The sequence below is a fragment of the Typopeltis vanoorti genome, chromosome 6, assembly GCF_054136105.1.
Source record: "Typopeltis vanoorti isolate ZY-2024b chromosome 6, IOZ_Tvanoo_1.0, whole genome shotgun sequence".
NCBI lineage: Eukaryota > Metazoa > Arthropoda > Arachnida > Uropygi > Thelyphonidae > Typopeltis > Typopeltis vanoorti.
Window position 1 is genome coordinate 24,308,776 of NC_143554.1, and position 16,227 is coordinate 24,325,002.

The 16,227-nt window shown below is 36.2% G+C and overlaps 1 protein-coding gene across 6 annotated transcripts in view; it reads right to left on the reverse strand.

Annotated features, from left to right (window-relative positions):
- The window catches only part of LOC150105341 (testis-specific serine/threonine-protein kinase 2-like), a 63,523-nt gene that overhangs the window by 33,356 nt on the left and 13,940 nt on the right, over positions 1-16,227 (reverse strand). The window contains exon 4 of one of the 6 annotated variants that reach the window (XM_090394725.1): positions 8,024-8,154. The exons of the other annotated variants lie outside the window; for them this stretch is intronic. Within the exon in view, the coding sequence (XP_090250851.1) occupies positions 8,060-8,154 (95 nt within the window). The 3' untranslated portion in view covers positions 8,024-8,059. The remainder of the gene's footprint in view (positions 1-8,023; positions 8,155-16,227) is intronic. 6 annotated transcript variants of the gene reach the window in all.

Here is a 16,227-nt window from a genome sequence, read left to right on the forward strand (position 1 = left end):
GAAAACTGCTAGCCTTATGTGAAATGTCATTGGAAAATTAATCAAACACACCGAACCCAGTTCAAAACAAATGAACAAATGAGATATGAACTTGACAGATCGCAAACAATTACGGGTAATATCATACTGAAAATAAAGTAGAATGGTCGGTCGCATAGTTTGTATCGGAGGGACTAGTACATTTAATGCAGGACTATCTATCTATCTATCCCAATGGCTTTAACAGGCCTTTAAGGCCCACAACCTTCCAAGCATGCTTGGATTTCGTAACCGAAATACGAGAATAGAATGGTCACTCCTATGCCTCAAGGTATTCTTGGCTGTATCGCTGTGTGTTCAAGGGGCCGGTTTGCCTGCTTGCGGGATGAAAAACACCAGATAAACTGGCGGAAAAAACCCTACTGCCCGCGCCCAAGACCGGCTAACTTGGCTATGGCTGAGGAAGATCCTTCAGCTCCTCACGTCTCCGACGGGAATCGAACCTAGGACACTCCTTCCCCAGGCATATGGTTGCGAAGCGCAAAGCCACTAGGCTAACCGCGCGGACTTTAATGCAGGACTGACTGTTGAAAATATCATGAACCAAAGTGCGACTACGATTATATTACTCTTTATAAGTTTTCTCCTTGTTCTTTAATGATTATCATATTTATGAATATTAATTTTTTTTCTTGCTTCATGCAATGTATCACCCCTCATGATGAACCGTCAAATACCTACGAGTAGAAACTGTTTCGTAAGTTTCTCACCTTAGGACTAAGTTCGTATAAGTTTAAAATTTTCAGGTTAACTACATGTAGCTACATCTCTCTTTCTGGTCTTTTAATTCTGTTTTGTCTAATAAAATGGTCAGGACTTATTCGGGGAAAATGGCCATGATAGTCTTTCCTTGCGTTCTGTAGACTTGCCAATGCAAGTCTACAGAATGCAACTACAGAAATGCAACTCAACATTGCCAATTTATTTGAACTGAACTTACTACAGCTATCATTCCGTTGATTGGTCTAATTGATTTGCCGAAATTCTCGTTTCACATACCACGAATTGTTGACACATCACTTTTTGTCTCCATACTGGAATAGTATGAGTGGTATTCATCTTTTAAATGGGTGAATATTACTTCAATTTAACTATCAACAATGTGAGTTGAAAAATAGCTGCATTACTCGTAAAAATACCGGCATCCTTTTGTGGAAAGATAAACATTTACCCAAACACGTAGTTATCAATTCAAGTGTATTGTATGATAATCAGCTAAGCAACTTGGTTTCACTATTTACTTTGTTCCTTACTATGTAATATCAAATAAGTAATTCCAATTTAGCGTTTTCTTTATTGCGCACGCTTGCGGCCACACACGTCTTCCAGGATAACATTAAATCATTATCTCACTATAGTCATGCTTATTTGCCAAATGGATAATTGTGAAAGGTGATATATGATGCACTGTATTCTCTTTCAAAACATGAAAGCTAATTTTATTTTAAAAGTTTCTAATTTTAATAAAATCTAGCAATGGAAGTCTTACGGTCACCATAAAGAATAAATATGATCTCTTACAGATCATATTTATTCGTTGTTAAAGACAGCATGAAATTGTTTTCAAATTTGGTTGTCAATTTTGGTAAAGTTGTTAATTTAAATAATAAAAAATAACATTTTATTAAGAACATGTCAAATTATCATATTTTTTTACCTTAAATTGTCCCAGAATTTATTTTTATCTTTATGAATAATCGTATTTGAAAAACGAATTATAAAATGCTGACCAACTTTTCGTTTGATACAAAATGGCATTTGCAGCATTTTCCCCGATGTAAACTTTGTAATTATTATATGGATAACTCCGTGGAGATATCTATATAATAATAAGTCATCAAGGTAGACCAGACTGACCTTTGTACACAAGATGCGATTTCATTAAACTCATTCACTGTCCGGGCATTCGCAACTACTTCTTGGCGATTCATTCCACTCATTTACCACTATCCAAGTAAAAAAAAAAAAAATCTAGTCCGCACGCTCTTATTAATCATACTCTTATACAACTTCCAGGAGTGAGCCCTAATTCTTTCTCTGTTCGTCACATATTGAAAATTTTTCTTTTTTGTATCAATCTTATAAAATCCCTTTAGCAACTTATAAGTTTCAATCATGTCCTCTGTTTTTCATTTGTCAACTAAACAATGCAACCGACATATCTTCAGTCAGTCCTCACAGGGAGCATCCCACAGACCTGTCAGCAGCTTGGCCACTCATCTCTGAATTCTCTTCACCGCATCCTCATCCCGAAAAAACCCACGTGACAGAACCTATGCACAGTAGTCATAAAATTTACCTCCCTGTCTTTATTTATTAGTGTGTTTTTCAATACCCGACTCAGCATGAAATTATTTTCGTAGTTTAATTTAGTTGTTAATGTGCTTATAATGGTTGAGGATAATGTCAAGTTAATGTGCATTGTTAGGTGCAGTGCTCACGTATTTGCTTTTCAGAAAGATCTCAATAAGCTGGAAAATAATTGAAGATACCATTTAACTTTGCGAAGTGTAAACTTTTGAACTTTGGAATCTGCGAATGGGAGCCTGCATTCTATGTAGAGTTATAGAGAGATACGAAATCTTGAGGTAGTGATGAATCGAAATTTAAAATTCATGGGGCATGTTACAAAAGTTCTTAAGACGGTTCTTAAGAGGATTGTTGCAATATTAAGAACATTCAGGGTTTAAACGATAGTAGTGTCATTGTATAAAGCCCTAATCAGGTTTCAACTGATAATTGTGCTGAAATATGGTCACCGAGATTTGGAGGGGGGAGGGGGATGACGAAACTTTGAATTAGGTGCAGTCATTTGACGAATGTGGTTGCAAGACTGAAATGTTAGGTTTGAGGATAGATAAATGACGAAGGAGTGATGAGTTGAGACTTAAGCTGTCTCAATATGACTGACTTTAATATTTCAGTGTGTGCAGTTGTGTTTGGCCAAAAAGACGGTTTTTTTTTGATACCAGTTAAGTATCAGATTAAAATTGTTACATGACCCTATGAATATTCGCTGCCAATGCAATTCCTTCCACTTCAGGACAGGTACGTGTGTTGTTTAATAATACAGAGCAATGTCTATTTGTGGGGCAATTAAATGTATAACCTTTTGCTCAAAACCGTTAATTGTGCCCTTAGATTATCGGCATATTAAAGTGCTTAATGATATATTTATTAATGGTCTATATTACTGATTTGTATTAGTCGTTAGATGCCGAATGGCTACTCTTAGATGTTTGAGATAAAACAAGCAGTAAGTATACGAGTATATTTGTATTATTATTATGTAAGATGCCTCCATGGAGGCAAAAGACTCATCGCGGGAGACCCAATATTGACATAATAACTTGTGAATAATAACCGTTATTCACACAATACCTGTCATACTTCCCCTTAAACTCATTCACAGACGAAGCATTCACAACCACCTCTGGCAACGCATTCCGCCCATTTACAACCCTCCAAGCAAAAAATCAAGTCCTAATACCCTTGTTAACCACACTCTTACACAATCTCCAGGGATGACCCGTCGTTCTCTCCCTTCCTGCACTGGTCTAAAAATGTCATCAGTATCAATCCTATAAAACCCTTTTAATAATTTATATGCCTCTATCTATCTCCTCTCATACGTCTATCAACTAGTTTTTGAAGCCCACAGACCTTCAATCTATCCTCGTAGGAGACATCCCACAGGCCTGCAACAATTTTCGTAACCCGCCTCTGAATCCTCTCCACCATTTCCACATCGCCAAGAAATCCAGGTGACCAGATCTGTGCACAATAGTCCAAACGAGGTCTTATTAATGCTTTATAAAGTGGGACAATCACTTCCTTATCCCTGCTTGTCAGTGTGTTCCTCAATAACCATGTAATCTGATGTGAAGTTTTGGCAACCTTGGCAATATGCCCTCGAAACTTAAGTTCTCTGTCCACAATAACTCCCAAGTTCTTAACCTCATAAACCTCCTGCAGTTCAGTTCCATCAATATAGTAAACAGCATGTGATCTCATCCTTCCGAAGTACATCACCTTACACTTGGCCACAACTGGCAGCCATTTAGTTTAGCCCAAACCACCAGCCTATTTAAGTCATCCTGTAAGATATTCACATCATCTGAATTAACTATCGCTCTTCCCAGTTTTGCATCATCAGCAAACAAGTGGATATCTCCTTTCAAACTATTCTCAATATCATTGATGTACAAATTAAATAACAGAGGACCAAGCACTGAGCCACACCACTAGTCACCTGCCTTCTACTGGACTCCGCTCCACCATAAACCACTCTTTGATATCTACCCGTTAGCCACCCTCTAATCCAAATCACTAGTATCGGATCCATACTCATTTGCTCCAATTTATGCAACAGATTTCCATGTGGAATCTTGTCAAATGCCTTTGCAAAGTCCAAGAAGATCACTGAAAAAGGATTTCCTTTATCCAACTCCATTGTTACTTCATTATAGAAAGTGAGCAAATTAAAATGCCCCTTATAAAGTATTATATTGCTGTCCACCCAGTCGTGAATTCTAATTTTTATCAATTTCTCCAGAACCTTAACCACTACTCCCGATATACTAATTGGTGTATAATTTGCTACCTCTGTCCTGGAGACCCCCCCCCCCCTTATGTAGTGGAATAATTTTCCCCTCTTTCCACTCAGTTGGGACTTTACCAGAACTGAGGCTTAAATTACACAGCCAAGTTAGAGGGGGTGCTAATTCTCTTGCGCATTCCCTTAAAACATGGGCCGATATGCCATCTAACCCAATGGCAGTGTTAGCATTAAGGTTCTGTAATATACTAAGCATCTCAAATTCTTCTATCACTAGACTCTCATCAGTCAATGACACGTCCGGCATTGCAGTATCACAATCCAGATGGTACGCTGTTGCAAAATGATCACTAAGCAACTCAAATATTTGATTAGTTTCTGTAATTTCCTTACCCTCAACATTTTTTAAAGTCACCCTGCCAAAATTATTCTTCCTTTTACTTGCCACATAGCGAAAGAACTCCTTTAGGATTTGTTTTGGACTCATAAGCTAGCTTCCTCTCATAATTAGCTTTGGCCTTCCTTACTATGCAGGTTAACCTTCTTGCCTGTATCTTGTACTGCTCATGGGAATGCTCATCACCTTTTTCTTTATACTTATACCACAACTTTCTCTTTATCTGCAACTCTCGCTTAATAATATTATTCATCCATCTTACTCCTACTTGAATCCTCCTCCTGACTCTGGGAATACAGTCAGATACAGCTTTCATTAAATACTCCTTGATAATCTCCCATGCACCATCAACATCTCTCCCCTTAAAATTCTCATTCCATTGCACTTTTGAAAGCTGACTACTCAGCTTTTCATAATCACCAGTCTTGTAATTCCACATATAACCCTTCTTAAAGAATATTCAGCACATAATACAATCTCCCAAGTCAAGACCACATGATCACTTTCCCAAAGTGGAGACGGTGTATCTAAATTACTTACTGATATGTTCTCCGATGCTATGACCAGATCTAACGCTCTCAAATCTCTTATACCTTCCATTATATGCTGTCTCAGGTAGTTATCTCTTAACAATTGTATAAACTCCAATTCCTTTGTTCCTTGAGACCATTCCTTCTCCCAATCTATGTCCCCATAGTTAAAATCGCCCATAATAATTACACGTTCTCCACTCATCTTACTAATTTGCCAATGCATATCATCTACATTCTCCCTTATACTCCCTTATAGCAGCAACCAATTACATATTTCATCCTGTCGATTTCTATTTCACACTAAACAGCCTCAAATGAACTACCCTCTACATGTCTGTCATCTTCAGGCACTTCTGTCATTTTTGTCTATCATTAGTAAAACTCCTCCCCCCCATTCTGTTCTCTCTATCCTTTCTGAAGATACTATATCCCTTACATGCAATCCCTATGACTAAATCATTCTTAGTTAACCAAGTCTCACTAATTCCTATAATTTTTGCCCAAGTAGAACTAAGTAATGACAGAAATTCATTGCACTTATTCCGAATACTTCGGGCATTGGTATATATAAACTGCAATACTCCTTTCCCCCCGATAATCACACGGTGTGTGAATTAGCCCGCTCTGAATACCATTAAAATTATGAGTACAATGATTCCCCATATCACAGTTATTATTGACCTTAGTACTATTTACAGCTAACTCTACTTTCCTGTCATTATTTCCGACAACCATCTCGAACCCTCCCCATCTAATAACTCTCATTTTCCTGGTCCAAAACCCCTGTTCATTAAACAGTAACTTCTGTAAAAGCGTACTCCCGTACTTATTCAAATGCAGACCATCTTCGGCATATAATTCTTTCTTCCATAAAACTCCTCCCATATATCCACATATCCTACCCCTCTTTTCCTACACATCCTAGCTAACATTTCATTCATCATTAATGCCCTTCTCATTTCTCGACTATCATATCTGGGCAACACACTGACAATTCTAACACTCTTTCTCTTAAATCTAGCAATCTCTAACATCTCCCTTAAATCACTTGCCACACTATTTACGGTGTTTCCCAAATCATTTGTCCCAGCCATTAAAATCATTTCATCTACATGATCACCTCTCTTTACAGCTCTAGTTACACACTCTACCGTATCTCCCGGCTAATATTCTTTAAAGACATCTCCGGTATTTATTTTACGAATCATTGAATCGCCTATTATTATTTTCTTAACCTTACACATCACCTTAACCTTTGTCTGTCTATCCATCTCTACCAATTTCATCCTTTCCATTCTCTTATGCAACACTCCATACATTAAAGGCATACATTAAACAAACATAGCATTTAACATTGTTTCTAAACACCATATTCTTGAGTACTGATGGACGAGAAAAAAGAGATGCACTAACCGTTACTCCATTTGTCAAATTTTGTTTACCTTCGCTACAGTCCTTTGCACCGCTAGATGCTGACTCTAATTCCTTGTGCACAATCAGTCTCATGAACATCTAAAATAGCATCCTTAGGCCTGGAGGTCATCTTCTTTTTATTAGCAAGGTTTTTTTTTTTTTTTTTGCTAGACGTTGGCTCTGTAATTCTTTGTGCACAATCAGTCTTACCTATCTAAAATAGTATCCCTAGACCTGGAATTATGCACGAGTACATATATATTCTTGGACATTAACTTTCTTGAATCGGAAATAATTAGTATTTAAGAAATAAGAATCAGAAATAAGTATTTAAACTAACAGATGTAAAGTTTTGAAGGAAACTAGACAGGGAAGTTAGCGTTTTAAGAAAACATTTTGCAAGCTGCATGAAATGGACTCGAGTATCTTGCACGGTCTGGGTTGCTAACGGCTGATTTCTGTCGTGTATTGCGTCAAAATGCGTTCCACGCGTACGACTTGCATCTCACTGCTTAGTACTTTCATACAGTATGAAAGAATGACCCTAAACATGCTTTGTAAATATCGCCTAAAACTAGGTGATTTTAATTTTAAGAATTGATCTGTTCGACGACCGTATATTTCATAGGCAGTATGAAAATGCATGTATCTGAAATATTCTATCAATCATTAGTTATCGCCCTTAATAAATGAAATTCAGCTAATGCTGAAATTGCGTGTTGCTTCAGTGAGAGTGATACACATTCGCGTGTGTCAGCTATGAGTTTCTCGGTATGTTTATTATTTTTTTTTGGGGGGGGGGGGGGGTACCTTCATTTTCTAGGTCTGCATGTACAGTAGTTGTTCTCGCAAGCAGCAGAACCAAAACATGTATCAGTAAATTGCCAAAATCAACAGTGAATACTATTGGTGCAGAGTTTAATATTATAAAAGAAAATCATTGGCGGTAGTTGTATTTTAGCAAGGGTCATTCGTGCATCGGTATTATTAAAAGTTCTCTTCTCCTTTTCATGCTAAACACGTTTGAATGGAGTGAAAACAAATATTGACGTACAAGGATTAGTAAATAAAAGTGAGTCTTACTCATATCATTATGAAATAATAAACTGTACTTTCCCTTCAGTGGAATCTGCCAGTAATTAAGTCGCTGTATCCTATTTTTGGAAATATACCACGGAAGTTCTGGTTTATTATTGCGGCAAATATCTTGATCACTTTTAATAATTATGAAAATTGAATCATTCTTTGACGTAAAGAAATATTTAAAATTAGGAAATAAGTCACAAATAGAGAAAAATTAGGTATATGTGGTGGTATTATAAATTCATTATCAACACATTCGTTGATAATGAATCAACGAATGTGTTGATAATGATTTATTATTATTATTTTTGATTTATTGATTTATTATTATTATGATAATGATTTATTATTATTATTTTTTTTATCGAAGGGTTAAATTAATCACGAAGGGTAACAATTATGACCAAAATATGACCTAAAATAAAAGACTTAGCCTGGTAGGCAACTTGATAAGGAAATTAAAAAAACTTCCTCCCTCTTCACATGACAACGCCAGCAAGCCAGCAACAACAACTGAAGACATCCCTAATTCAAACTCCAGTGGCTTTCAGGAGGTCAGAAGGAAGAAGAGAAAGAAAAAGTCCCCCCACAGTAGATCCTAAAATATTACCCCAGCCCTTGGAAAGTACAGCTCCAATGGACACAACAGAACAACCTGTTGAAGAAAGAGTGACGGACTCAGGAGCACAGCCCAAAGAGAGGATTCCTCCAGTTATTCTAAGATCGAAAGAAAAATGGTCATCAATCGCGCAGACAATGAAGAACAGCAACATCAAATTTATATCAGCTAAGAACACAGATGACGGAATCCGAATTCAACCAGAAGGGGCGCTGGACTACCGCCGATCACCAGACTTATGGACGAACTGAATGTCCCATATCACACATTTCAACTCAAGAGTGAAAAGAACCTAAAAGTAGTCATCAGAGGTCTGGGAGAAGCCATTACATCTGATGAAATAGCTACTGACCTCAGATCACAAGGCCTTGAACCAATTAAGATCTCGCGCACGCGCAGACAAGCGCCCCATGCCTCTGGTCTTAGTGGAGATCAGTAAAGACCACAGAGAAATTTACGACCTTAAGATAGTCTGCAGCTTAGTCTTCAAGACCGAACCACTCAGAAGAAAGGCATCCGCCGGTCAATGTTATCGCTGCAAAAATTTGGGCATGGACAAAAGTTATGTAAAGCAGATTACAAGTGTGTAAAGTGCGGTGACAGCCATCCCTCGCACACTTGCACAAAACCACGGGCTACACCTGCTAAATGCGAGAATTGTGGCGGCCCACATCCAGCCAACTATAAGGGCTGTTCAAATTCACCCTTCTAACATACAGAAGACAAGAGCGGCATTAAACACCGCCCACTCAAAATCAAGCCATGAAACCGGCGCCAGATTTCACAGCGCGGGGTGTTACAGCCGATAAAACTATGGTTTCTCCGCAAATTTTACTCGGAGCCTCGGCAGCTTATAGCTAAAACTCTGCACTGATTCTTACTGCATCATTAGGGGATATGCTAATAGCCTTTAGCAAAATGAACCCCAGCCAAGCCGACAGCAACAAATTCCCCAGGAATACCCAAATCATCTTCTCCATGATCAACAAGTGACATGCTTTCCTGCATATCGTTGCTGATATCCCAGATATTTCCTCGTTGCTCCGTAACACTACCACTACTTATTTACCTAAGCGGCTTTTCAACTCATTCAGGAGTTTTCTAAGCGCCCAAAAGTTGCTCTGCTTTTCGGTTCAGGCGCTTCCGCACTGCCCTGAATAGGGTGAGCCAAGTGCTCGTTAATCTTTAACACAAATCTATTTCCTAGCGATGAAGTGATAATAATCCATGGGATTGAGGTCCATCAAGCCTCAGAAGTTACCAAGTTACCATAAGGAAGTAATCTAACAGATACAATATTTGTCATACCTCGTTTTAAACTGATTTACTTTTTGGGTCTTATCTGGCAACTATTCCGCTTACGCAATCTGTGGCGTGCAGCCTTCTAATTTTTTTTTTTTTTAAGTTCAGTCAAACTGTTTTTCTGGAAAATTTGGCTTTGAATTTATATCGCATGATCAAAAAATAAGTGTATAATATCATTCAGACGCAGTCATTTTTTCTCTTCTTATTTTTTTTGCGTTATCTCGGTCAAACTTAACGAAGATATCGCATATTAAATGTTTAATAACTATTTTTAGACTTCAATCTGAAATTGCAGTTGCGCATAAAAATATTTCTTAATGATACACGCGCCATTACACGTACTGACATGTTTATCAGTTACTTTGTTCCTGCGTGTGTGTTACTGCCCAATTCTTAGATATTAATAAACAGATTGACAGCAGAATATAAATGAAACGCCATTTATATTCTGCTGTCTATGAAGGTACGTGTTCTTTAGAATCTCAATATGAACTTTTTGAACGATTTTGACTGTTCCCCTGATTTTCCAACTAGATTACAACGACGTTTTCTGTTCGTCTTATATTTCCTTCCTTTTTAACCCACATGAATAACTGAAATATTTCCTCATCGGTAGTCATATTGAATCGCTTTATTTAAAATGGGTCTACAAACGTTTTCACTAGGAGTCATTTATTTTGTTTCGTCTGCAAGCCGGTCCTATTTGTTTCAGGCATTGGCTCAGATAGATTAAGGAAAATATGTTGCAGATAAAACCGATAGTAGTCAATACACTCACGAGATGAGCAAATTAAAAAAAAAAAAAAAACTTTAAAATTTTTGTAGCTAGTTTTTAACGATTGGGAAGGACATTTAAATTTAAAGTAATATTTATAAGATTTTTTAGAATTTAACTCCCATGTAAGATGTTTGCTAGTCGCAGGATATGCACTTTGAAGCAAGGCTCCAAACATTTTCCAAAACTTGGCATTGCATCGCCAGCGACTCAAATGACAACGGTATGAAATTGTTAATGAAAATTATTTTTGAAAAAGAATTGTAGACCCAACTACTCACTTCACTCCCAATTAGGTTTTTTTTTTTTTTTTTTGGATAAACTTCGATTCATGAATAACTAATGCTGCAACCACTAATCTAATTATTATTAAATGATTTTAACAGACAAGTATCCAAGATTATTTTGGCAGTTCTGGCCAGTAGTTTTTGGAAACGTCTCTGCTTTAAATATTAACTTTTTAAAATAAAACTAAATAAATTCGCTAATATCTTTTATTTCTGTAAGAGAGTAGGAGAGCCGATTTAGCCCTAACAAACTTTTGAAGAAGAGTGGGGTAACCAGTCATTAACAGCTGGCACCAAGGATATCACTGAATTTAATAGGCATCGGAAAAGTACGACAAAGATTTCGCCATCTCCCTGTCCCTAACAAATATATTATTGTCTGAAACATTGCAAATTCTACGGTCAATTTTATTGAGTTGCGGGATTTAAAACCCTACTTGTCGGTACCAGAGATCAACCAACTTAAAAACAGGTTCGAAGAGAGGCTTATTTTTGAAAAAGAATTGTAGACCCATCTGCTCACTTTGCTCCCAATTAGGGTTTTTTTTTTTTTTTTTTTTTTTTTTGACGCTATGGATACAAACGCTGTTCCCACGGGAACAGACAGGCGTTTCAGAACAACTTCTGTTTTCATCTTGGTTTGTAAAATTTAATCACATTCAGCCTAATAATTCATGATGATTTTATTTTGATATATTGGCATTATTCTTATTTAAACTTTGCAAGATAACTCGATTGTGGGTTCTCTGCCATTCTTTGAATGGTTAATCGCGACTTTTGCTACTATCTTTAGAATATTGCCCATACAAAGGATCGATAGCATCTTAATAATTTCGCGAGAAAGATATTCCAGTTAATTTTTAATATTCGCGCCCATGTCTTTTCGACCAAAGGACTCCGTCGAAACTAACTGAGCTACGGAGGCTTCCTGACATAGGCTTAATATATATATATATATATATATATATATATATATATATATATATATATATATATATATATATATATTAATTTTTGCAACTTCTTTTTTTGACACGCATCTTTTAATACATGTTGTAAGCTGATATCACTTTAGTACTATGAAGAAGTTAAGATTTAGATAATCGGGAACTCTATTCTGGAAACTAAATCTGATATATTTTTCAAGCCATTTAAGGCGTCCGATAAGTAAAGTCGTGATCTCAAGTCAGGGAGTGAAAGTCATTCGCGATTAAAAACACCCATACTATCGTTATTCGAAAATTTACAGCCTATTGACAAAAGCGGAAACGATATGTACTCGATCAGTTTGAAAGATTGTAATTGTAATTGTAAACATTTTGAAGTTTCTAATTTTATGTCTTTTTCTCCTTCATATGATATTTCAGATCCAAGATAACTGAAAGTATTTATCTGTTCTTTTATTTTATTATTAATAACTATTTTGCTTCTAACTGGAGTTTGGCAACAAAATGCCATTCTTTTAGTTTTATCTATGGAAATTTTCATTCCAAACTGTTCTGCTATAATGTTTAAATTATATATTACTCTTTGTAAATTGTCTTCCTTATCTGATATTATTACCTGATCGTCTGAAAATAATAGCGTATTTATTTTGTTATTCCGGGAAATTTCTATACCTTGATTGTTTAATGTGTTCCACTGTATTAATATTTCATTAATGTAAATATTGAAAAAGTGTTGGGCATCTGTCTTATTCCTTGGTTTATAGATTGTTTTTCAGGCAACTTTTCATTTATTTTTATTTTTATTTCATTATCTTTATATATATTCATTATTGCACGTAGTAAAATATTAGGTATATTTATTCTTCGTAATACATGAAACAGTTTATATCTTTTTACTTTGTCAAATGCTTTTTCGTAATCTATAAACATAAGATGAGTTTCCAAATTAAATTCTCTTCTTTTTTCTATAAGTAGTTTTAAAAAGCTGGATCCATCGTAGAATATCCTTTTCTAAATCCATTTTGACATTCTAATAATATTTTTTCACTGTATATTTTTAGTTTTTCATTAAGTATTCTGCTATATATTTTGTAGCATGTATTCAATAAACTAATACCTCTGTAGTTAGCAGGTTTTGTTTAATCCTCTTTTTTAAGTACAGGTATTACTATGCTTGTATTCCATTCTATTGGCATTTGTATATATTTTATTTAAAAATTTTAGTAATCTTTGATGAAATATTTTTCCAACAAATTTATAGAGTTCGGAGTCTATCCAATCATCTCCTGCTGATTTGCCATTTATTTTATTTTATTTAAGTTGTCCTTTAATTCTTTCATTGTTATCATATCATTTAAGGTATTTTGTAAGTTTCTGGTGTAATTATTTTGATGCCAGTATTACCCGTCCAAAGATCTGTAAAGTTATCCAAGAATTCTTTTACATCTATTTCACAATTTATATTTGCAGTTTCTTTTATATCTGCATTCATGTGTATTAGTATTTTGTACGCACTGGGTCTTATTTTGTATATGCCATTTTCTAGATATGATACATATTTTTCCCAGCTTTCTCTGTGTTGTCTCTATCTGGGTTTCTCTTTTGGCTATTGTTCGTCTTTTTTTATATTCAATTTCATCTTCTTGTTTTATTTTTGCTACTTAACCATCTTTTAAAAACCAGCTTTTTATTTTCAATTATGTTTTTATTTCATTGTCCCATAGATGTAATTTTTTTATTTTTATGATATTTTTGTGTGTTCCTAGACTTTCATATGCTGCTGATGCGATAATTTCTTTTATATTATTCCATTCTTTCTCAATGTCTTCATTTTCTTGTATTTTTTCTAAAAAATACAAAATTTTTTCCAAACATACACTACTGTCCAAAACTTAAGGACGAACACCATTTCTGAAGATTATACCGCAAATTCAGATGACTCAGCTTGTGACAATTTGTATAACTGATGATTTCGAGTAGAAAGGGGTTACACATTCAAATTTTCGAATCGCGCGCAAAGGGATCACGTGGTAGCACTCAACAGGATAAAAGGCTGCGATAAGCGAATTGTTTGAAGGAAGTTCTTTTTGTGGAGGAATAAAGCTGCAAACCTGAATGTCTTGTAATGTCTCGAAGATATCACTAGATGATTTCACGCGGGAAAGAATTGTTAGAAAACTTGAAGAAGGCCGCAAAGTGACTGATAATTACCAGAGAGCTTGGAATCTCACATAGCTTGTATCTAGACTCTGGGCAGCGTTTTAAACCAATGGAGTATGCCCAGACGTTTGTTAAAGAGGTCGCCCTCGCTCTACCACCGAACGTGAAGACAGATTTTTGGTTATAACAGCAAAATGTAATCGACGCACCACAGCAGGTCAGCTTGCAAGTCGGCTCCATTCAAGCACAGGTATGCGGATATCTCGACATACTGTAAGATGTCTGCGACAAGTATGCTTATACGCCCCAAGGCCTGTAGTAGTCTGCGTCCTTTATCCGCAGCTCATCATGGTGTTATATCCTTGAAAATAGGACAAGACAACAATGGGCTAATGTACTCTTTACAAATGAGAATCGTTTTAGTCTTTCCTCAGATTCTTGACGACAGTTGATTTGGCGTGAAAGTGATACTGCTTACCATCGCGAGAATGTTCTATTAAGCATGATGCCTATTCACATCATAACTCCAGCACCGCCATATCTAGTATGCTTAATAGATGCACCGAGCTACAGGTGCTGCAAAACGGGACTATGAATGATATTGCAATGAAGTTATTCAACTCTGTTCCGTGGTGCTGAAGGCGAAGAATTCATATTTATGGATGACAGTGACACACGAGCAGTGAAGATACTTCTGAAGACCGAGGATATTAATCGAATCGCTTGGCCAGCACGTTCCCTAGATCTCATCCCCCCCCCCCATGTTCACGTTTGGGATGCAACAGGTTCCTCTTCCGAAAACAAATATGGCCTTATCCTTGCTCTGAGGGAGAAGTGGGCCAGTTTGCTTCAGAACTCCTGAGTCACTTGGTGCTGAGCATTGTACGACTTTGTGAAGGTTGCATCGCAGTTCGAATTGGACATATTCCATACTGAAAGGTCTCTCCGTATAGTTTTCTGTAAGCAGTGTACATTAATTCCTTAACTACGTACTTAGGAAATTTTTGCTAAAAACGTACTACAATTTAATTGGTACAAAATTTATAGCACATTTTCATATAAATATAATTTATTAGTATGCTGGCAGTAAATTTGTCCCCATTTGGCTGTAGTTATGGAAAATTTTTCATATACAAGTAAAAGTGTAGTTCCTCCTTCGATTTTGCACACCAGTGTATCAAGCCAACTTCTTGTCTTTTTTTTCTTTCATTCCATCATCCTCTGTTCTTTGGAACAGCATTCTCCATGCAGTTATTCCCTATGAATACAGCTCCAGCTTTTCAAGAAATTTGTTAATGGATTCCTTGTTTCTCTTTAACTCTCGTCCACATACAGTACGGTTGTATTAGGTTTTGTGACCTCTTGTGTGTATGTATCTTAAGGGGGGGGGGATATTTATAATCGCTTACTTTTTCTCCCAGTAAGTTTCATATTGATAGCTTACCCTTCATCATTGCTTGCTGTCCAGGTATTTCTCAGATCTCTGGTACGAACCCCTTAAAACGAAACTTTTCTTCATTAAGAATGAGTCGAAGTGAGTTTCAGTTTCTTCGTTTCATATTTTTTCACTTCAGTTAACATTTTTAGCAGCAGTTCATTGTGGAAGGGGAGTCGGAAACGTGAATTTAGATATTGAATATTTCTTATTTTTACTTAAATCTTTTTTTTTTTCCCATTAATTTACTCATTATTATAAATGAGTTCATTTTGAAAGCAGTTCCGTTTGCTGAAAACTTAGCTGTGTGTTTTTTAAACCAAATTTTTAACCTAATGAGAAAACTAAGGCACACTTAACTTAATTGCAAGTGACCACAAACCGGTGAAAAAAGTAAAAAACACGCGAAAGAGAGAGCAGCAAATGTTTGCAATTGTCATCCCCGGTTGGGCCAGTGCACAGCTTCTTCGTTCTCCATTCCACAGGCTGTAAGTCCCATGGTATGGATGTTTGTAAATGTCTTTGGGTGGTAGATTACTTAAATCGATAAGTGTAAGATCACCACCGCTCAGAAGAGCAGGATTTCCGAATTATCCAACCCTTATATCACTCATAGTGCTTGATACGCTTAGATTTCGCTAGTGGGATTGACATAAAAAATAGCAATTTCATAGAT